Below are 24707 nucleotides of genomic sequence, written 5' to 3'. Positions count from 1 at the left end.
TTCAGCTTTACTGAGGTATAATAGACACATAGTAATTATATATATTTAAGGTACACAAGTTGATGTTTTGATATATGTATACGATGTGAAATGACCACCACAATCAAGTTAAGTAACATTTCCATCACATAGAGTTACCATTTTCTTCCTTTCTTCCATCCTTCCTTCCTTCCTCCCTCCCTCCCTCCCTCCCTCTCTGTCTCTCTTTCTTTCTATCTTTCTTTCTTTCTTTCTGGTGAGGCCACTTAAGATCTATCCTCTCGACTTAGATTTGGGGTCTAAACCTAACTACTAGTTGTGTGATTTGAGATTACTTAATCTCTCATCTCTCATCTGTAAAATGAGGATAATACCACTATTTTTTGGAAATTAAATGTGTAAAGTGCCAAGCACAGTCTGGCAGATAGTAAGTACTATATTGAATACACGTATTGACATTGACTAAACATTATTACCAGGGCTGCTTCAAAAGACCAAAATAACAAATAGCCTGGACAGTGAGTGGTTTCCAACCTGAAATACCTAAATTTCTAGGGTACATGAAAGTAATAATGTGGCAATATTGCAGTTGTAGCCAAACATTTTTTTCCAATGGGTTTCTAGTAAGTTCTGAGAACCTCAGAATAGTTAAAAAAAAAGAAAGAAAGAAAATATACAATTAGGTAGAAAAACAGCTTTAGAAAATATAGGCAGAGTAAGTTGAATCATTTGTTCATCTATTCTAAATGAGTGGGGTAAAAAATGAAGTACAAAATTCATATTTGTAGTTCAAGATCAAAGGCTTTATTCTAATATTTCATCTAATGTGTCTTTAGTGACTTTACCAGTTTGCTCAGAATGGTGATTAAATAAACACTGTCTGCAAGAAATTGAGTAGCAAGTCTTTTAAAAATCAATGAAACAGAGTAGCACCTGGTCTTCAACTTCCCTCAGCTAACCTTTCTTAATATGATATTTACTTCCTAATAAATCCACACTGTACATATCTATTCAAACTTTATCATCAGTGTAGACAGTTGAAAAACACTTTTGTTTTCTTTTGGATGCATGGTTTTGTGACAGGTATACGACCTAGACCTAAAAAACAAGTGTCTCTCTCTTCCTAACTAAATAGAAATGCAAAGAAGTTCAGCTTTCGTCTTGGTATTTGGCCCAAACCCTCCTTTTAGCAAAGCATTTAGTCAGTCTTCCAAAGGCCTAGGCCAATATGAGCATCATTTCTGGCATTCAGTGATCTTGTGATTGCATAGTTACCATGACATCCAATGAGTGTAACAATGTCAGTAATTAGCACAATCATGCCATTCAGATTTATTGTTTTTCCCTGAACATTCACTTTCAAATATAAACATTCTAGATGAAATGGAGTGAAAATGTTCTTATGTGCTTGTTTTATTAGTCAATATAAGAGTAAAATGCTGTAGTAATTAATGTTGCTTATGAAAACTTAATTTTATGCATAAAAGAATTAGTAAAAATTTTCAGTTATTTAGCAAAATAGATTGACAGTTAATATAAATATGTCATACATTAAATAGATAACTTCCTCAAGAACATTATATCTTGGAAAAAATGTTTATAAAAATTCAAATAATGTAAGACAAAATAATAGAGATTAGATTTATCATAATTCAGTCTTTGCAGAACTGTATCATGTACTACCATTCATAACATTAAAGAAAATAACATTTAAGAGCTGTATTTAAATTTCAGTTATTTACTTCCATTTAAGTCATAAATTTTTCAAGCAAACATCCTATTGGGGAATTCTTCACACCTTGTGATGATGAATTAAAAACAATGTTACCTCATAATACCATGGGATGGAAAAATACCTAAACTATGTAAATAAAGGATGGGCAATAATTCAAATATAATCTCTAATCAAAATAATTTTTAAGATGTTAAGACAAGCCTGTTAGAGAAAATTAGGGTACCCCAAACACATTTTGTTTAGTAAAACTTCACAGTAAACAACTCTACAAGAATGTCTTAATATAGTCTTAGGTCTATGAAGGCTGAAGATTCAAACATAAAGTGTTACAAACAATCCTTTTCAGTATCTGAAGATGAAGAAGTTTTGAGACATGCCTAAACTTTGAATCCTAGCTCCTATTAAATAATTTATTTGAAAACATTTTCCTGAATTACTTTGTGGCACACGAAAAGGTTAGTGATGTTTTCAAATGTGCTGGTTGAAAGTGTATATCTATTTGGTATTACCTATGTACAATACAGGGACTGCAAGAGAAATCTAACTGCTGACAGTGCCAAGAAACTGTTCCTGTATTATAATTGTAAACTTTAAAAATCTTACTACTATTGTTGGCAATAAACTATAATAATAATTGATTTTTTGGATGAAATGATTCTTTTACCCTAGAAGTTCATCCTATGTTGGTGCTATCTGGCTTTAGCCACAGACAAATATTAATTTAACTTTGGGTCACCGGCATTGGGCCAAAATGCGTATTTGGTACACCTCTACTAATAACGTATTTAGAGGCCTATCTCTATGCTTCTTAGTAGAGAACCTCGTCTTAGCCTGTTGAATATATTTACCTTGATAGTTGCAGAAAAATCCCAACTGCTCCACTTCGTAATTGATATTCTCTATTCTTCCTGTCCTTGTCTGATCACTTTAAGTCTGTTCCACACTACTCAAAGCTAAATCATCCACTGTTTTGCACTGCTCTCTGTGCTCACCTTGTCTTCTCACAGGAGTTCTTCCTTAAGGGTGGGCATTAGTCTTTTCTGTATTGTCCATAGTGCTGGTCATCTGACATATATTTACTAATTCACTAAAATCCAAGATGTCACTGACTAACCACCTTTGTGTCTCAGATATTCTCCTTCTTAATTTTAGGCTATTCCATAAATAAACTATCCCAAACTAAACATATCAAGGTTTGAGCAAATAAAGGGTTGCATTTAACAAAAGATATAAGCTGGAGGGGGAGGGACGAATTGGGAGATTGGGATTGACATATACACACTACTACATATAAAACAGATAACTAATAAGGACCTTCCTACTGTACAGCACAGGGATGGGAAAAGAACCTAAAAAAGAGTGGATATATGTATACGTATAACTGATTCACTTTGCTGTACACTTGAAACTAACACTGTAAATCAACTACAATAAAAATTAAACAAACAAAAACAAAAGAAAACAAAAGATATAAGTAATGTTTAGTGGAAGAGAAAATAAAACAGTATTTAGATTTAAGACAATGAAGGTAACTCATTTACTTTCTTCATGCCTTAGTCTACTATGGATTCTGCAAGGCAATTACATAAAGTCAGAATAACTGAGAAGGAAAATCCTAATATTAACACTAACCTGAAAGTTCGGACAAGATTTTTCAGTTGTGTGTAAACATCTCCTAATGTAATCTGAAGAGGCCCCATAAGTCCAGGCAATCTGAAAATAAAAAATTACATTTCCTTTAAAATATAATTATATAGATACATTTCTGGGGGTCTTGCCTAAGTCTGGATTTTCCATAGGGAAACACTGAGGTGGAGACAATTAAGCAAGGTTGTAACTGGTAAGAAGCCATAAAGAAATATTTCAAAATAACTCCACACTCTTATTTTGTAGCCTTTGCTACAGAATGAGGCACTGAAATGCAAAAATATCATTTTGGCTGCCATCTATATTCTTGTCTCTAGTATTTCTTACCTTTTTATTTTCAAATATTAAATAAATGGAAAGAACACAGGCCAGAAGAACTGCCCTCCAAATGGTCCAATATGGGAGTGTGGCATATTTCTTATTACATCCTTATGGTAAGAGTAAACATTGGTACATTTCTAGAGAGCAATTTGACAATATATACTAATATTTTAAATGTGGACACTCTTTGACCCAACAGTTTTACTACAAAAAAATTTATCCTAAAGAAATAATCAAACATAAAAAAGATGGCTATTGGAGAAATATTTTTAGTAGTGAAAAATGGTAACAAATGTCCATCAGTAGGTGGTTAAATAAATTATGATATAACCAAATAATAAAATCTTTAAAATAATAATATAAATCTATATTTTTTAATGTGGGAAGATATTCATGATAAATGTTAAGTGAAAAATGCATATGTAGTATTGTTCCATTTTCATAAAAATATACATGTTATAATACAATTGCATATCACACACAGTATATATCGAACATATGTCATTCTCTCTAGGTTTAGACTATACCAGAGGGAACCAAAGGGAATGAATATACACACACCACCTATACCACATATATGTCAGGGATAAACATCAAAATATTAATAGTTACTGTTGAGTGGTGGGATTACAGGTGATTTTCGCTTCCTTATTTATATCACTTTCTACAGCCTAAATCTTCTGGAATAAGCATGTATTACTTTAAAAAAAACCTTATTATAAAAGTTTAAAACACGTTTCAAAATAGAGACAGTAACAATAACCCCATATTTCTATTCCCAGATTCAATCTCCCTATATTGTTACATTTGCTTCATTTCTCCTTTTTTTTGCAATCTTAAAGTAAATCCCTGACATCATGTCATTTGACCCCTAAATTATTCCTTATTTATCTCTAAATACAAGTGCATTTTCGTATATAATAATAAAACCATCACACCTAACCAAATTAACAATTCCTTAATATCATCTAATACTCAGTGCATATTTCATGTTCTTTGATTCTCTAAAAGTTTTTTGTACAGTTGGTGCTACTTTTACAATGAGAAAAAACTCAACCGCTTTCATAACCAACCAACCAAAAAAATCCCTATGTCACTATAATTATTTTGTTTTCAGTGTTCTTTGTGCTTCTTCTTAAATTATTCCACCACTTCTCAAATTTAGTTCTTGCCCTAATATCGATAACTTGGTCTTCTAGCAGGGTTCCTTTTGGTATCTTCTGTTGTAGCCCAAACCCATAAGAACAGAATTCCTTCAATGACATGCCTATGTGGTCTTAAATTTAAAACTGGGTACTTTCACTGGATAAAAAGTCTAGAAAACTATTTTCACATAAATCCCTACTTACTAATTACATGCTAGTATAGTTAATCTATCCCAACTTTCAAAACCTATGTAACTAAAATCAAGGACTGATATCTTCTTATCCTATGGATCAGACAGATGGTGACTTACACTGTTGTCTAAACTAATATTTAACAGAAACAAAGGTACAAGTATGAAGAGCAGGTAAAAGACAAAACAGATTATATATGAAGAGTCTAACACATAACAGGCATTCAATAAATATTAATTTAAACACTTACTTAACATGTAAAATTTAGAGAAGTAAGCTGTTCAAAATACTATGGCTTCTAGAAAACAGGCTTTTCTTATTTTTGAACTACTACAAAATTAAGACTTCTCCACGTACACAGCACCTTAAATAATGACTGAAAACACCTTTCTGTCTTTTCTGCTGAAGAAAAAAAATGCTGGTTGAAAAGTTCAAGATAGCCGTCACACCTCTGAAAAAAAGATTTTCAAGCTCCTTTCGAAAGAGAAACCAAGATTGCAATTTTCAAATGTCATTTATGACTGGGCTAATTACAAGAACAACTTCCACTACGGGAAGCTTAAAACTAAATTGCAAAATTCAAGTTGTTGAGTGTGAAACGGTTCTAAGAATATGTATATAGTATAAGTCAATAAACCGTTAAACCTTTATAAAATCTTATTTACACGTGAAACTGATGTGACACATTTACCACAAATCAGTATTTAAATGGGTCTAGCTCTGATATTTTTCCCCTGACTTCACTAGATTATTAAATGGGAGTGAGGTAGTTTGGTTTTCTACTCCCATAATTTCAACCTTCCTCTTTATTATGTGTCTCTATGTCTTCTATACAAAACAATTTCAATATTCTTTGGTAGAACATCTTAAAAATCTAAATTTCTCAGGTGACAAAATCCATGTAAACTTTACACATTATTCTTCTGTTCAAAATTCAAGGATTACACCAATAAGTTATGAACCCACAAATACCAAATTAATTTAAATATTATAAACATGGAATGATAATTACATACTTACACTTTACTCAATTTTTCAAGTACGATGCATTTTCTAATCTGGTTCTGAGAACTTGAATCTATCAGTGGAAAGGTGGGATCATGCTGAATCACATTTTCAAACAAAGCAAAATAAAATCATAAATTTACATTCTTTCTTTGATAAGAACAACAAACATTAAAACACAAAAAGTTTATACCTGTGGTATGGTAGAATAAAAATTAGACTTCAGAATTAGAATATTTAAATTTGAGTATCGGCTCAGTCAGTAGGCTGGTATGAACTTGCTTGAGCCATCTGCCCTCTTTTGAGAGCATTTTCTCATCTGTATAATAGGGATACTAATACCTTCTTTATTAAATGAGAAAATGTATATAAAAATACTTCGTAAAATGCTAAATGCTATATAAATGTAGGAGATTAAAGGACTAAAATTATCAAATGCTATAAATGTATTATGGGAAATTCCACTTCTAGAAATGGCAGACAAGATAATTCAAACCACTTCTTCTGCTGAAAAACTGAAAAAACTGGGAAAAAACCCACGATTGTTTGAAAGCATCAGAGAGCTAATAAGGTAGTAAAGAATTATGGTCTGAGATTCTGGAGAAAGTAATTCCAGAGAAGGCACTGACTAATTCCAGAAGAGGCAATTTAGATAATGAGAACCTGAGCATCAGAGTTAAGGGCATGCCAAGAAGGAAGAGGTACTGTCAACCTACCCCAAACTTGAGACCAGGACTTAGAAGGACCATACTCCAGGAGTACGAATGAAGAGGAAATGGACTGGTTCTTGCAGGGACTGAAGCCCAGCTTCAAATCACCTTAATCACTGATTGGATTAAAGTGATTTGGTGGGACTTCCCTGGTGGTTCAGTGGGTAAGACTCTGCACTCCCAATGAAGGGGGCCCGGGTTCAAAACCTGGTCAGGGAACTAGACCAGCAAATCATCTGCCAGAAGCAAACACAAATCTGTTCTAGAGGAAGATAACATCAGCCTGGGTTTCAAGCTACCTCTAATTTTTATTATGCAATGTTTGCCACATAATAAAACAATAAGAAAACAAGACAATATGATCAAAATCTGAAACATTCGCTCATAGAAATCAACCCCTAGGAAATCCATGTAATGAAGTTATCAACCTTATTTAGAATAACTATGCTGAATATATTCAAAGAAAACTAACAAGATGGAAAATTTTAGCAGAGAACTGGAAGCTATATAAAAAAACCAAACAAAACTCCTAGTAACTGAAAAAACAGAGTATTTAAAAGAACTCAATGGATAGATTTAATAACATAGTAGAAAAGACTGAAGAGAGAATACTGATTTGGAAGATATCCAGAATGAAGCACAGACACACACCCCTCTCCTCCCACCCCCCGGCTTGGGGTAATACAAAGCACAAGAGAATATAAAAAACAGAAGATACAGTGAAAAAGACTAACGTATCTGCAATTGGAGTACCAGGCAGAGAGGAAAGGGAGAATGGGACAGAAGCAATACCTGAAGAGATAATAACTGAGAATATTCCAGAACTGATAAAAGAAATCAAGTCACAGATTTAAGTATACAACAGCCAAAAGAATAAATACAAATATAATCACCTAAGCAAAGCATTCTAAAATTGATGGTAACCAAAGACAAAAAAAAAATCTTAAAAGTAGCTAAAGGAAGAAACAGTATTTTCAAATAAGAGAAATAAATGGAAGCCAAAAAACAATGAATATGTATTTTCAACGGGCTGCAAGAAAATAACTACTAATTTAGAATTAATTTAGAATTCAGTGCCCAGGAAAACATCTTTCAAAAGTGAAAGTAAAATAAAGAATGTCCTGACAAAACTGAGAAGATTCATCATTAGCAAACTGGCACTAAGGGAAACAAAGGATATTCTTCAGGCCCAAGGTGAACGATCCCAGATGAAGGAATGGAGATGCAGGAAGGAATGAAGAACGGTAAAAGAGTAATTAATTGGATAAATCCAACTTAATACTGACTATAAACAATCTTGTAGGATTTAAAAATACAGAGAGAATAAAAGTACACAACAACAGAGCACGTTAAGTCAAGATGGGGTAAATGGAATTAAAGTTTCTAAGGTACTAATTGTCCAGGAAGCAATAAAAGTATTAACTTATATTAGATTTTAATAAGACACAGATTCAGTTTTTAATCTTTAGGGAAACCAATTAATGATCAGTAAAAGAATGTATAAAAACTAGCTAACAGAGGGCAAAAAATGGAATAATGATATCTGATCCAAAGAAAGCAAGAAAGGAGAGAAGAACACAGAACAGGTGGGACATGCAGAAAGCAACAAGTGAGATGCTAGATTTAAACCCAAATATATCAACTGTGACACTAAATGTAAATGGACTAAATTCTCTACATAAAGGACAAAGATTATCAACCTAGATTTTTTTTAAAAAAGACAGTCCTTGAAAATACTAATAAAAGAATGCGAGTGTCAGGAAAGTAGATCTTGTAAAGCCAAAAATAAATAAATAAAATCAATGGAGAGCAAAGTCACTCCATATGCTAAGAGGTTAGATTTACCAGGAAGACATAACAATCTCACATTTGCACCCAAGATCATTGTCTCAAAATATTAAAATTCACAAAACTGAAAGGAAAAATAATCAATTTATAATTATGCTGAGAGATTTTGACCCACCTTGCCCATCTCTCTCAGTAACTTAAGGAATGAGCAAACAAACAAACAAAACAAAAAAGAAAGAAGGAAAAAAAGAAAGAGAAGAGAAGAAAAAGAAAAATCAACAGTACTTTAATGTGCACACACTTCCCCAGAGAGAAACAATGAAATCTGACTGATACTCCCCACCATAAACAAAAATCAATTCCAGACGAATTACAGATCTAAATGTTAAAGGAAAAACAAAGCTTCTAGAAGATGAAATAACCTGGGCTAAGTAAGGATTTCTTAAAGAAGTCACTAAAGGGAACCATTAGTAAACTGGACTCAAGACACCATTAATGAGAGTGAAAAGGCAAGTCTCAGAGTGGAAGATATTTGCAATACACAAAAATGGACTTGAATCCTGAATACATAAGGAATTCCTGATATTCCAATAGATAAATGGAAAAAAAGACTTGAACAGGCACTTCACAAAAGAGACTATCCAAATGGTTCATAAGCAGATGAAACAGTGCTCAACTCATTAATCATCAGAGAAATGTATTATAACCTAAAATCAGTACCATTGGAATAGTGAAAAGTAACAATATCAAGTATTGGTGAGAATGTGGAGTCATGTAAACTCTCATACAGTGATAGTAGAATATAAAATGGCTGAACCTTTTTGGAAAACTGTTTGGCATTATCTAGTAGAGTTGCATATATGCATACACTCTGACCCAGAAATTCTAGTCCTAGGTACATACCCATCAGAAATGTATACACATTAAAAGAGAGACATACACAAGAAAAGTTCATAACAGCATAGGTCATAATAGCCCCAACCTGGAAACAGCCTAAATGCTTATTAACATTAATAAATTGTGGTATACTTATATAATGGAATACGATGCAGCAATGAAAGAATGAACTACAATTATCTGCAATGCAAATGACTCATGAACATAATGCTGCACAAAATAAATTGGATACCAAAGAACATATACTGAGTGAATCCATTTACATTCAGTTCAAAATTGGGAAAATTAATCTATGCTATTATAGTCATTAATTTGGGAAAGAGGTAATGTTTTGGAGGAGACATAGTGGGGCTTCTGGTTTACTCAAATTTCTTGGCCCACGTAGTGATTACATTGGTGTGTTCACTTGTGATAATGCAATGAGCTGTACACTTACTATTTGTGTTACACTTCAATGAAAAAGTTCTTTTCCTAATATATATTAAAAAAAAAATTTTTTAACATCTTTATTGGAGTATAATTGCTTTACAATGTTGTGTTAGTTTCTGCAATGAAAAAGTTTTAGCAACAGAGAAGCAGTCAAATTTCAGGGATTACTTTTTCCTTCTTAAGGCTTATTAGCATAAAAACAATAAAACAAGTGTTATAGTAAAGTTATGCAGCTTAATGACAGAGAACAATGTTTCTCCAGGCTTCATGTAAAGCTATGGATGCTGTCTAATAATCCAGTTGAAGTGATTTCAAATATAGTGTTGGGCTAGGTAACATTCTGTAGAAATATAAGAAATTTCTTAAGTTTTACTGTATTTCCACTTTCACACTCTTTTTAAATCTCCAAATGTGTTCTTAAATTTAGAGCCATATTTACTCAGAAAACAAACTCCTATGGTAAAAACAAGGTTATCACCTATTCCTCTTCATGCCAAATGACTTCTTTCCCAAACTACACATCAACCAAAAATGGGTAATGGAAATATTGAAAGAACCTCATGAAATCTCAGCAGCATAACATCAGTTTCTACATATAACTATTTACATATAAATGAGTACCAATTATATGTCAGGCACTGGAATAAATGCTTTATATGCATTATCTTTAAAACTCATAAAAATTGAGTAAGGGAAGCCATTTATAATCCCATTTACAGATAAGCAATCAGACTCAAGAGACTTAAGTTTTCATACAGCTAGTAAACGACAGAGCAGATAATCAAATCTACGTTACCTGAATGTGCTCTTTCCATTTTCTCCTATGTCCACTATTTCCCCAATAAGTCTCCTTTACTAAATAATTTTCATCCATAATATTTTAAGTGAGCATGCTTGCCAAATATTATCCAAATATTTTACTATTCAATTAGTAAGTCTACTCCACTGCATATAGTCCCATTGGAAATAAAACACAAAGATACACACCCTCTGTAGAAATCTGAAAGCATACATACCAACTAAGAAAAAACAAGCCTTTTCAGAGAGTCTAGATATTATATGAAGAATTAGGTTTTAAAGAAAACTTCGTCCCACAATTGTAGGCTATTTCTACATTAGAGAAAAATGTTAAATATTGATGAAAATTTCCTGGGGCAAACTTTAACTTATTTGGAAAATAATAATGTCAATACTGGAGATGGCATTTTAAACCAAAGGACTGAAAGACTAAAGAAGTCTTCTGAAAATTAAAAAAATTATTCCTTCAGTACTTTTCTTCCTGCTCCAAGATTTACTATGGTGAGTGTTCCACGTTAGCAGTATGGAAAAATCATTATCATTAAGACATACCTCTTCCGAGTCTTGTGATTTGGTGGTTTCTTCATTCAAAACATATCGTCCTCTATAAAACTCCCTGATCCTTAGATTTAATGTTTCAGTTTCTTTTTTCAAGTTCTCATAACTTGGCAGTGGTTTAATGGCTGTATCTGAGGCTCTAAACGGTAAAGACTCATCCAAGCTGTTCTGAGATTCTTGCAAGGCAGGGCAACGACTGTCTGGGTCACAGTTCACATCATCTTCATCAAGTTCTTCTTCCTTAACCAGAGGGGCTGAAGAGGGTTTCAGACATACAGAAGCATAATTCTGGCCATACAAAAACCTCAAAGTTTCTTCTGTCTTCCACTCAATCAAAGTCTCCTTCAGGGCTTTAAGTAAGTTTGCCTTTGCAACTTCAGGGCACACCTGCACTGAACTAGAAGCTGACCTAGAAACTTGGTTCGATTTGGCAAATTTCCTCTTAAAATGCTCAGCACTTTTCTTACTTATGCCTACAAGAGTTATTTTTGAACTACTGTATTTATTTTCAGAAATTTTTGAAGCTTCTAATTTTTCTTGCAGAGACCTATTTGAAGAAATCTGAGTATATACATTCTGTAAAGGAAGTTCACAAGCAGCAGCTTTCTCCTCACTGTCTAATCTGCAATTGCCTAACTGCTCAGTGACATCTATTACTGTCTGTTCTTTGCTTTCATGTTTGGAGTTAACCTTTTGACCAGCTTTCTTTTTCATTATGCTTTTTTTGTGCAGCTGTGGCCTTATACCCGTTGCACTTGGTCTGTTTCCTTGTAGAATGGAGGAAACAAAGTCTTGCTCATTATCACTGCTACTATCACTATGAGTGCCAGAAGAACTAGATTCATCATGCTTCTCAAAATGGCCAGGACTGTCAACATCTGATGTTTTAATGGCCTTACTGCATAACTGTATTTCTTCTCCAGAATGACCACTGTTGAGGGAAAGAAACAAAACAACTGTAACAGAAAAGCAACATGTCCCACAGTATTTATACTTTGTAACTTTCAAGGTAGAAACTTTTATTCCCTGGGCAAGGCCTTATTTATAGGCTTATATTTACCTAGGCCTATACACACACACACACATTTCAGAAGAAAGTTATAATTCTATAATTTCTCTACATCTTATTTATTTGATATAATTCTCTTTCCATCTTCTTCCCTTGTATTTTCTCTCCAATTATTTTAAAAGTGTTGTAAGAGTATATCACAAAACAAAACAAAAACCAAACCACATACACACAAAAACAAAAACCTCACAAACATTTGATAATTCCATCCTACTGAATTATTTTGATTTTTGCTTTCTCCATTTCTGTAACTGCTTTATATATCTTTTTTTAAAAAAGGATTCTTTTGAAAACTTCATTATTGGTTTCTCAAAAAAAAATGAGAGGAACTGTTTAGATTTTGAAACAAAAATAAAAAGAGACGTTTAAGCATTTTCCAATTCTGGTTGATAGTTATGCAGAAAATTCCAATGAATGAAAAATTCAAGAAAGTCATAGCAGAAAATAAAGTTGGCAAATCAACATTTATCAATGAAAGATACTTATACTTGAAAATCCCAGAGTTAAATCACAATGATAATAATAAGACAACAGTTTTCCCTTTGCCTGTGTTCCTTTAATTTTCAGATTAGGTTTATAAAAGATTAAAAAATATGAAAGAGCAGAGGCAAAGAGAGCTTTGTCTATACAAACTTGAGATAAATAAGGATAGGAGAGCAGTACCCTTAAGCAAATGCACATATAACAACTTTTAAAAGATCAGGATGGCAAGGATTCTAGGTCAAGAAGCACTTGGAGGGTGGTGAAAGGGTATATGGGAACTCTCTACTTCTCACACAATTTTTCTGTAAACCTATCCCCCCAAAAGACTATTACAATTTTTAAAAATAAAATGAAATAAAATAATTCAGCAATAAACAAAAAAGCATGCTTGAGGGAAGTGTAAAAGAAGAAGAAAAACAGTTGAAAATAAGGTTGTAGATGGGAATGGAGAAAAAAGATAAGTTCATTCAGTATTTTATAACATTTTTTAGTTAGAGTCTAGCCTACATAGCCACAGACTGTCTCTTGTATCTGAAGTAAGTACAGTTTCAAAAAACTTAGAACAACTCAATTTTCATGTATACTTTCTCTTGGAGTTGTATGGTAATTATATTTTTCTATACTATTTTGAAGCTGTAAGTTAAAGATTTATAGCAAATAATAAATATCTCTCACTTGTGCTCAATTCCATCTAACTAAGGTAGTGACTAATAACTAGGAAAATTTATTCTGGAAGATAAAAGGATATGTTTTGAGAGATGATCATGGTTGGGCAAGCAATACCATGAGGAAAGTTTAGAAAAAAAATCACAACTTGGAATTTCTATTAATGCTTTAGACACTCTTTCAAATAATTAACTGATACATTAATGCTTTGATGTTCTATAAAACTATAAAAACCTTTCAACAAATGTAATTGGCACAATCTAGTTGACAAAGAAGCACAATATCTCAGATGGAAGCTGTGTTTCTGTCATATTTCAACAGGTTCAATTAGACTTCCTTGGTAGGAACAGCTGTACAGTAAATCATACAGATCAAACACATCATCTTACTATCACAAAAGAAAAAAAAGCTGTACAAGGCAAATATTTCTTTTTGTGGGCTAGAATGGGCACTTACATAATGTATCAGCACAGGAAGTCCAAGAGTTCATGTCACCTGGTTTACTCTTAATGCTTCTATTAACAAGAATACATAGAAGGTAAGTGATACTGATTCAACCATACCTTTGTCCTTCCTGTAGCAGCTGAAAATCAGGACATCTGTGACAAAAACACAGAAATAAAAAACTGAAAGCAATTGATACGTCAAACACTTTCAAGTGTTTATTATAACCACTTTGGATAGAAAATATAATTAAAAGGAAATAGTTCATATAAAGATTTTTTAAGAAAAACATTAAACTACAACATATTATAAAACTCATCCACAAGAAATATGAATTAATCTTTCTAATCCAAAATTTACTTATATTTCAGGACTAAGTTTAACTTCCACTAGCCCAATTAAGTTTTCCTTGACTAACCTGCTAAAGTAAATCTCTCCCTTCTCTAAATTCCAGAGTCATCATTGTCTGTAGAGTTAATACACATTAATCATGTGCTCTTCTATGACCTAACACAGAAATTTTATCTAAGTATCTTACTTTTCGTATGTTTAAGTCTAGTTTCTTAACTAGACTACAAGCTTGTTGAGGTCAGGGATTATTTATTCAATATCGTAATTCTCCTGTATTTCCTTTATATGGTCAATAAGACTTTTTGCCCTAATTTTGAGAAAGCAGCCGTATTGTAGCATGGATGTGAGGTATGTAGGTCAGGTGATTTAACTCTAGGGACAATTTTGCTATGCAATACCAGAAATCACATACGGCTGGGCATTAAAAAAGGGGAGGAAAAAGCTCTTAAAAAGCCAAATACAAAGAGGAACAAATATAATAGCAAATGAATCCAAGAGGACAGGAAAACTCTGTAAAGTGCTTCTGAAGTACTCAGAAAAAGTGGCTTTAAAGACTACAAAACATGTTAAATAAATGTAAATATTCAAAGAACTAAATAAATGGATCAATATTCTATGTGCACTGATAGATTCAATATTGTCAAGAGGTTAGTTCTCAAATTGATCTGTAATTCAATGAAATCCCAATCAAAATCCCAGCAAATTATTTTATGGATATTGACAAATTCATTCTAAAGTTTTTATGGAGAGGCAAAGACCCAAAATAGTTAACATAATATTGAAGGAGAAGGACAAAGTTGGAGAATTGACACTACCTGACTTTAAGACTTACTATAAAGCTACAGTAATCAAGACAGTGCAGTGTGGCACTGGTGAAAGAAGAGACAAAAAAGATCATTGGAACAAAATAGAGAGACCAGAATAGACCCACAGGAATAGTCATGATCTCTGACAAAAGAACAAAGGCAACACAATGGAGAAAATATAGTCTTTTCAACAAGTGATGTTCCGCATGCAAAAAAATTAATCTAGACACAGACCTTACACTCTTCACAAAAACTAACTCAAAATGGATCACAGACTTAAAAAGTAAAATGCAAAACTATAAAACTCCTAGAAGAGGGACTTCCCTGGTGGTCCAGTGGTTAGGACTCCATGCTTCCACTGCAGCACTGCAGGGGGCCCAGGTTTGATCCCTGGTTGGGGAACTAATACCCTGCATGCTGCTTGGTGTAGCCAATAAATAAATAAATAAAATTTAAAAACATCAACAACAAAACTCCTAGAAGATAATACAGGAGAAAACCTTGATGACTTTTTAGATACACACCAAAGGCATGATCCATGAAAAAAGAATTGATAAGTCAGACTTCATTAAAATTAAAAGTTTCTGTTCTGTGAAAAATACTGTCAACAGAATAAAAAGGATAAGACACAGACTAGGAGAAAACATTTGCAAAACACATATCTGATAAAGGACTGTTATCCAAAATATCAAAGCACACTTAAAACTCAACAGTAAGAAAACAAGCAACTCAGTTAAAATGTGGGCCCAAGACCTTAACAGATACCTCACCAAAGAAGATAAACAGATGGTAAATAAGCATATGAAAAGATGCTCTACAACAGCAGTCTCCAACCTTTTTGGCACCAGGGACTGGTTTCGTGGAAGTTAATTTTTCCACGGACCAGGATGGGGGGATGGTTTCGGGATGATTCAAATGCATTACATTTATTGTGCATTTTATTTCTATTATTATTACATTGTAATATATAGTGAAATAATTATACAACTCACCATAATGCAGAATCACTGGGAGCCCTGAACTTGTTTTCACTTGCCACTCACTGATAGGGTTTTTGTATTTGTTTTTTTAAACTGATAGGGTTTTGATGAGAGTCTGCAAGCAACTGATTACGGTCTCTGTGCAGTCAAACCTCTCAGCTAATGATAATCCGTATTTGCAGCTGCTCCCCAGCACTAGCTTCACCACGTCGGCTCCACCTCAGATCATCAGGCATTAGATTCTCGTAAGGAGTGTGCAACCTAGATCCCTTGCGTGTGTAGTTCACAGGAGGGTTCAAGCTCCTATGGGAATCTAATGCCGCTGCTGATCTGACGGGAGGCAGAGCTCAAGCTGTAATGTGAGCGATGGGGAGCGGCTGTAAATACAGACGAAGCTTCGCTTGCTGGCTCGCCCAGCCGCTGCTCACCTCCTGCTGTGTGGCCCAGTTCCTAACAGGCCACGGACCAGTATTGGTCTGTGGTCCGGGGGTTGGGGACCCCTGCTCTACAAAAGTCATCAGGGAAATGCAAATTAATACAACAAGATACCACTATACATCTATTAGAATAACCAAAATCCAGAACACTGACAAGATCAAAGGTTCTGAATGTTTGTGTCCCTTCACCCCCAAATTCATATGTTAAATCCTAATCCAGGGCTTCCCTGGTGGTGCAGTGGTTAAGGATCCGCCTGACAATGCAGGGGACACAGGCTCCAGCCCTGGTCCAGGAAGATCCCACATGCCGCGGAGCAACTAAGCCCGTGTGCCATAACTACTGAGCCTGTGATCTAGAGCCGGTGAGCCACAACTACTGAGCTTGTGAGCCACAACTACTGGGCTTGTGTGCCACAACTACTGAAGCCTGTGGGCCTAGAGCCTGTGCTCTGCAACAAAAGAAGCCACTGCAACGAGAAGCCTGCACACCGCAATGAAGAGCAGCTCCCACTCGCCACAACTAGAGAAAGCCACACGCAGCAACGAAGACCCAACGCAGCCATAAAAAAAAAAAAAAAAATCCTAACCCAATGTGATACTATTAGGAGATGCGGCCTTTGGGAGGTGATTAGGTGATGAGGGCAAATCTTTCCTGAATGGGATTAGCGTCTTTATAAGAGAGGCCAGAGAAATCCCTTCCCATTCTACCATGTGAGGACATAACCAGAAGTCTTCAACCCAGAAGAGGTGTTCACCCAACCATACTGGCAACCTGACAGACTTAAAACTTCAGATTTAAAACCTCTATAGCTCTGAGAAGAAATTCCTCTTGTTTTTAAGCTACCCAATCCATGCTATTTTGTTATAGCAGCCTGAACAGACTAAGACATGCACAAAAGACCTCACCAAAGAAGATATACAGCTGGCAAACAAGCATATGAAAAGATGCTCCACCTCATATATCATCAGAGAAATGCATATTAAAATAATAATGAGATATTACTACACACCTATTAGAACGGCCAAAATCCAGAGCACTGACACCATCAAATGTTGGTGAGGATGTGAAGCAACAGAAACTCTCATTCACTGCTGGTGGGAATGCAAAACGGTACAATCACTTTGGAAGACATCTTAGAGACGTCTTACAAAACTAAACATATTCTAACCATACAATCCAGAAATCATACGCCTTGGTACTTACCCAAAGGAACTGAAAACATGTCTATACAAAAACCTGTATGCTATGTTTACAGCAGCTCTATTCATATTTGCCAAAACTTGGAAGCAACCAAGATGTTCTTCACTAGGTAAAGGGATAAATACTACGCACATTCAGACAATGAAATATTATTCAGTGCTAAAAAGCAATGAGATATCAAGCTATGAAAAGACAGGGAGAAACTTAAATGCTTTTTACTAAGTGACAGAATCCAGTTTGAAAAGCCTACATACTATAGGACTCCAACTATATGACATTCTGGAAAAGGTAAAACTATGGAGACAGTAAAAAGATAAGGGGTTACAGAGGTTTGGGGGTAGGAGACGAATAGGTGGATCATAGAACTATGAAACTACTCTGTATGACACTGTAATGGTAGATTCAAGTCATTATACATTTGTCCAAACCCAAAACTGTACACTAGAGTGAACCCTAATGTAAACTATGGATGTGGGTGGTAATGATGTGCCAATGCAGGCTCATCAATTGTAAGAAATGTACCATTTTGATGGGGGATGCTGATAATGGGGGAGGTTATGCAGGTGTGTAGGCAGGGAGTTTATGGGAAATCTCTGAACCTTCCTCTCCATTTTGCTATGAACCTAAAATTGATCAAAAAACAAAGTCAACTGGGACTTCCCTGGTGGTGCAGTGGTTAAGACTCTGAGCTCCCAATGCAGAGGGCCCGGGTTTGATCCCTGGTCAGGAAACTAGATCCCACATGCGTGCAACAACTGAGAGTTCCCATGCTGCAACTAAGGCAGTGGCGAGCCACAACTAAGGAGCTGGTGAGCTGCAACTAAAGAGCCTGTAAGCTGCAACTAAGGAGCCGGTGAGCTGCAACTAAGGAGCCCATCTGCCACAACTAAGACCCAGCGCAACCAAATAAATTAATTTTAAAAAATAATAAGGGCTTCCTTGGTGGCGCAGTGGTTGAGAGTCCGTCTGCCAATGCAGGGGACATGGGTTCGTGCCCCAGTCTGGGAGGATCCCACATGCCGCGGAGCGGCTGGGCCCGTGAGCCATGGCCGCTGAGCCTGCACGTCCGGAGCCTGTGCTCCGCAACGGGAGAGGCCACAACAGTGAGAGGCCCGTGTACAGCAAAAAAAATAAAAATAAAAATAATAAATAAAAGTAAAAAACAAAGTCAATTAATAGAAAAAAATACAAGAACATAGGTGTGCACTAAAGAGAAGCTAAGGCACTGAACATAAATCCCATTTAAAGGGCAAAATGGGGCTGTAATGAAGGTGATATTGCAAAAATCTTTGATTAAAAAAAGTCAAGTTACAAACATTAAATGCTGGAGAGGGTGTGGAGAAAGGGGAACCCTCCTGTACTGTTGGTGGGAATGTAAATTGATACAGCCACTATGGAGAACAGTATGGAGGTTCCTTAAAAAACTAAAAATAGAACTACCATAGGACCCAGCAATCCCACTACTGGGCATATACCCAGAGAAAACCATAATTCAAAAAGATACATGCATCCCAATGTTCAATGCAGCACTACTTACAACAGCCAGGACATGGAAGCAACCTAAATGTCCATCAACAGAGGAATGGATAAAGAAGATGTGGTATATATATACCATAGAATACTACTCAGCCATAAAAAGGAAAGAAATTGTGTCATTTGCAGAGATGTGGATGGACCAAGAGACCGTCATACAGAGTAAGTCAGAAAGAGAAAAATAAATATCGTATATTAATGCATATATGTGGAATCTAGAAAAATGGTATAGATGATTTTATTTGCAAAGCAGAAATAGAGATACAGACGTAGAGAACAAACATATGGACACCAAGGGGGGAGAAGGGGTGGGATGATTTGGGAGACTGGGATTGATATACATACACTACTATGTATAAAACAGATAACTAATGAGAACCTATGCACAGGGAACTCTACTCAGTGCTCTGTGGTGACCTAAATGGGAAGGAAATCCAAAAGAGAGGGGATATATGTATATCTATAGCTGATTCACTTTGCTGTGCAGCAGAAAGAACACAATATTGTAAAGCAACTATACTCCAATAAAAATTAATAAAAAAAAAGTCAAGCTAAATGGATAGATGGAACCAGAAGTCATTTGAGTTATGACATTTAAAGGCTACCAATCAAAAATATCAGTTGCAAGTATTTTTCTATATAATTAAACATCACAGCATCAATCATATAACTACTGCCTAGATAATCCATTCACCTTTTGTTCAGTCGCAAGCATACAAGGCACTGCAGGGAATGGATTTGTTGCCAATCCTCTCCTTAGCTGTGGGAGGCACTGCTAACTGATCAAGGCATTCTTTCCCATTAAACATCTAAGTACCACACATCAGGAGGCGTACATCCCTGCTCTAGAGATTTCCTAGCAGTTCAGGAATTCCCCCAAGACCAATAATAAAAAAATCAGAAGAAAAAGACAAAATAAGGCAATAGGCAGTAAGTTCCCTGACAGTAAAAATTTGATCTATTTTTTCTTCTTCCTTAGTCCTTCAGCCAATCGAGGTGTGTCCTTTCCCAGTCATCCAAATTATCCTGTTTACCCTCCTTCTTCCCACTCATGAAAACTCTAGTCACAGAAGCTACCTTGGTTTGGTGTTACTCAAAGAAAACAAATAACACTGCTTGGATGGTGACTAGCCTTGACTGCTCCAGGGGGTATTTATAACTCCCATTAAGAGCTTTTTTAGCATACTAAATAATATGCTAACGTTTACAACAGAGTGTTTTATTGCCTGTTGACTACTTCCTCCCACTTCCATTTGTAGTTCTCTCACTCTTCCTATCCCACTTCCCCGCCCAAATCTTCCTGCCTAAAATTACCAAGGTTCAGTACCATGCAGCTGTCTGGTATTTGGTCTTACACCAGGATCTAAGTATCACTGTAGGGAAAAAAAAATATGTGTAGACAGTGATTCGCAACTGGATTCTTACACTAACTAAATGGCTAACCTGCAAATGCATGGTATATTCCATCATTCAACAAATTCCTTCAAAAATAAAATTCTGAAGTATTATATGTATGGACTATGTTGGGTATGTTAAGTAATACAAAGAATAGGTTCCTATTTTTAAGGACGTTACAATTTAGTAGGAGGAAAGCGCGTGTTCCAAGATATTTATAAATAATAATCCTCATAAGAATGATATAGCTACTACTACCATCCCACGTTACAGATAAAAAGACCGAGTACTGAAGGACTGACTAATGTGCCGAAAGTCACACAGCTAGTAAGTGGTAAAGCCAGTAATCACTGCCAGCCAGCATCGCTCATAAGAACTACACTCCGGAATCATATAATTCATGAGAGATGAGCTGCTCCAGAAAATTAGAGAAGAAAGAAAAACTTCTGGCTGAGCCAATGAAGAAAAGCCTTCAGATTCAGCTGGGCCTATAAAGATCAATATAATTTGTATATAAAGGCATTTGAGGCTAATCCTATGGATTTTACTCTGAGGTTTTACTCCACAAACCTCTCTCCCTTTCTTCTCTTTCCTTTCAGTAAACTACCATGCTCAAACTTAGCCCATCTCTTAAACAAACACACAAAACAACCCTGTCCTTGAGCCATATAATCCCTCCCCCTTTCATCGTCAGACTTCTTTAAAGAAGTCTGCACTCATCATTTCCAATTCCGTATCTCCTATTCAGTCCTCAACCCCCTGCCTCCTGGAATCTGTATGCATTACTCTACTGAAATGGCTCTTGCTAAGATCACCAATTACCATAGGACTGCTAAATCTAAAGGATATTTTTCAGGATTTTTTTTTTTTCCTTTTTAAAGTACAGGAAAAAGAATTAGAATGAAAGGAGAGTTTGAAAGAGTAAGAAAATAGGAATAAACCATACAGCAAGGCCTTGGTGAGAGGAGAACAGAATCGGTAACACACAGGTACTTATTAGCAACGAGGAGGCAGAGAAATGAGAGAGCATATGAAGAAAATAATGTTGAAGGAGCTTCTGGTGGATGCCCTCAATCATTTAAGTAGTAGGTTATATCTACTATGAGTTGGGGGTGGGGTTCAAAGTTTAAGGAGAGGAGAAAAGGTCTGAATGTATCATAGTCATTAAGAAACAAAGAATAAACACATGAGGACAGTGTTGAGGCTAGACAGAATGAACTGGAACAGGGCCACAGGAATGCAAAGAGTGCAGGCTTTGGTGCCAGACAAATCTGCATTTAAATCCCAAATCTATATATATAAGCTAAATGTTCTTGAGAGAGTCACTAAACCTCTCTAAGCCTCAGTTTCACCACCCATAAAATGGGTAACGGTACTTCCTCAGGGATGTTGTGAGGACTGAATTAAATGAGACAGCATATCGAAAGTGCTAATGATCTTATTTGAGAACTTTACCCAATAATCTTCAGCAACAGAAAAGAAGGATGACTGAAGCTTGGAAGGTGGACATAATAGAAGTTAAGGGAGAAAGAATCTGGGATCGTTTGAGAGAATGATATTACAACTGCTGACAGTGGAACTCAAGAAAACAAATTTAATGAGGGTCTGCCAACCTAGAAGAATAGAGCTGAGGTAGAGACAGGAGGTCAAAACGAGGTCACAAAGCACATTCAGGAGTGACAGATGCAGATGAGATAGAGGTTGTGGTCAGAGACGGGAAGCTCTTATTTCAAGATCTTGTTGGCAGAATGGTTCCAAATAAGAATGAGGTCCAAGCATGGCTGAATCAAGGGGTAATAAAAATGTAAACATTATTCTATATCATGAATACAATTTAAGTAGTTTTATGAGAAATCTCCAGCAATACAACTTGGTATTTTTTGAGAAAAACACTAAGAATTAAAAGAAAATTAAATCTCTAATGAAGGGGAAAATTAGCATATATTGATTGCTTATTATATGGTAAGTGAATTTTTTTTTAACTTGTGGTAAAATATACATTACATAAAATTGACCATTTAAACCATTTTTAGCTACAGTTCAGTGGTATCAAGTACATTCACACTGTTGTGCAACTATCTCCATCTCCAGGACTTTTTCATCTTCCCATACTTTCTGCTACATGGTTATAATTTCATTTAATCTTCACATAACTAACAACTTTATTTTTATAGATGAGGAAACTGAAGCTCTGAGGGGTTAACTGAGTTCCTAAGATCACTACACATATCGAGCAGTAAATCTAGGATTTGAATTTCGGTCTTTCAGAGTCTAAGTTCTCTCTTTCTAACGTGATGCCTCTAATTAAAGCCAGAAAAAGGAACCCCAAAAGTTGCGAGGATACCATCTTTACTTATCCCCTCCCAAAAGAATTCAATATACTTTACTATTTTCCTCTCCTTTGTTTCAGTTCTCTGACTTCACATAAAGAAAATTACGCTGAACATTGTTTCTAGATGCTTTATGAGTGACTTTAATACTCTCTGATTCCCAATCTGTAAAAGGGAAAATGGTACCTGACACTAAGATAAACCAAAACTGAATTTAATGAGGTACTGGACAAAAGGTTCAATGTTAAATTCAGTTTGTTTTTGCTATGAGCTGTTTTAGAAACAAGGCACCAAGTTACATTGCTCTTTCTTTTCTATCCTTTTTTAGATGAAATTCAAAAGCTTTTTCTTTGTTAAAACTACCACTTCTCGTCAATGTAAGTATCTTCCATTCCTTTCAAAGTTTACGTTGTCCTGAGACATTTAATTCAGATAAGCTCAATTTAAAAAATAAGTAACTATCTTAGTGAAAGAATACCTTCAAGCTCTTCTTTATAAACATTTTCACATTATTTTCACTAAAGTACAAATTAGATGATTAACTGTAACTTTAGCAAAGTACATCTAAAACTAGAAATAGCATGCCAGAAGACCCTCGTGTTTGTGTATCACTTAGAATATGTTTATTATATATAAACCAACAGAAGCAGCAGGCTACAATTCCCCGCTGTGGTGGGAATTTTTCAAATACAATATGAAACATGTTAAAACCTGTTTCAGAAAGTTTTTATTCTGTCTACCAAGCAACACTACTCAGGAAGAGGTTATAGAAGTTGTTCTGCAGAGGTTTTTGGCTTCCGCACCTCTGAGATTATACTGTTTATTGCTAAGAAGCATGTGTGAAAATCCCCTACTCTGGGCCACATGATGGCGCTTTTAGCTCTGTCAGCATTAACCATTCACCCCAATTTCATCTTTTAAATCAAAATTTGATTCTAAACATTTGTCCTTCCTTCTCAGCTTTAACTCCTGATTTTTTAATGTTACAATTCAAGAAATTTCCCTCCTTCAACAACGTCAGAGCCTACAGTCAACCAAACAGGATTTATAAATGTAACTAGATGACTACCTAAACAAGCATACTGTCTCAGAGGAACAAAACTGTATGTGGTCTGTTTCTGGCCACCAAGTGGGTGAAAAATTTCTAACTCACAACATGAGAAGCATCATACTGCGTCATGGTCAATGTTTTGTCTCTGACAGAGCATCAGGAGACATTCTGTGTAAAGCATTGCTGTTATTCATGACATTAAAGATATACTCCAGATATTTTTACCTTAATAACGAAAATGAAAACCTCTAAGACCCTTTTTGACTCCAAAGCCTCAACAGAAGTATGGAGCTAGAATTCATGAATTTGTCTAACTTTTTCTTAAATTGATTTATAGGTTTTTACCAATGAGGTAGTGAGTTTATTATGGTACAAAACAGTATCTTATAAATTTATCTTATAGTAAATTTTACTATAGTTTTTAGTATTTTAGAATCTGGTGAATAAATTTATATTAGCTTTCACAATAATGTAAGAAAAAACAAATTGAGTCAAATTGTCAAATTGAATATTCTATTTCCAAATGGTATGTAAGACCATGGTTTCCCTAAAGATGTAAACTTCAAGTTGTTCTGGACATACTATAAAATATAAAATATTCTTGGTTGGGCTTCCCTGGTGGCGCAGTGGTTGAGAGTCCGCCTGCCAATGCAGGGGACACGGGTTCATGCCCCGGTCTGGGAAGATCCCACATGCCACAGAGCGCCTGGGCCCGTGAGCCATGGCCGCTAAGCCTGTGCGTCCGGAGCCTGTGCTC

General features: G+C 35.3%; 1 protein-coding gene across 1 annotated transcript in view; it reads right to left on the bottom strand.

Moving 5' to 3' along the window:
- The window catches only part of RPAP2 (RNA polymerase II associated protein 2), an 80943-nt gene that overhangs the window by 40481 nt on the left and 15755 nt on the right, over nt 1-24707 (bottom strand). The window contains 4 exon segments of the mRNA XM_007468556.1: nt 3347-3427; nt 6040-6122; nt 11199-12135; nt 13986-14021. Of these exon segments, the coding sequence (XP_007468618.1) occupies nt 3347-3427; nt 6040-6122; nt 11199-12135; nt 13986-14021 (1137 nt within the window).

This window comes from Lipotes vexillifer, unplaced genomic scaffold (assembly GCF_000442215.2).
Source record: "Lipotes vexillifer unplaced genomic scaffold, Lipotes_vexillifer_v1.1 scaffold490, whole genome shotgun sequence".
Taxonomy (NCBI): Eukaryota; Metazoa; Chordata; class Mammalia; order Artiodactyla; family Lipotidae; genus Lipotes; species Lipotes vexillifer.
The sequence above is the reverse complement of the archived record's forward strand: the minus strand, read 5'-3'. Positions and strand labels throughout refer to the sequence as shown.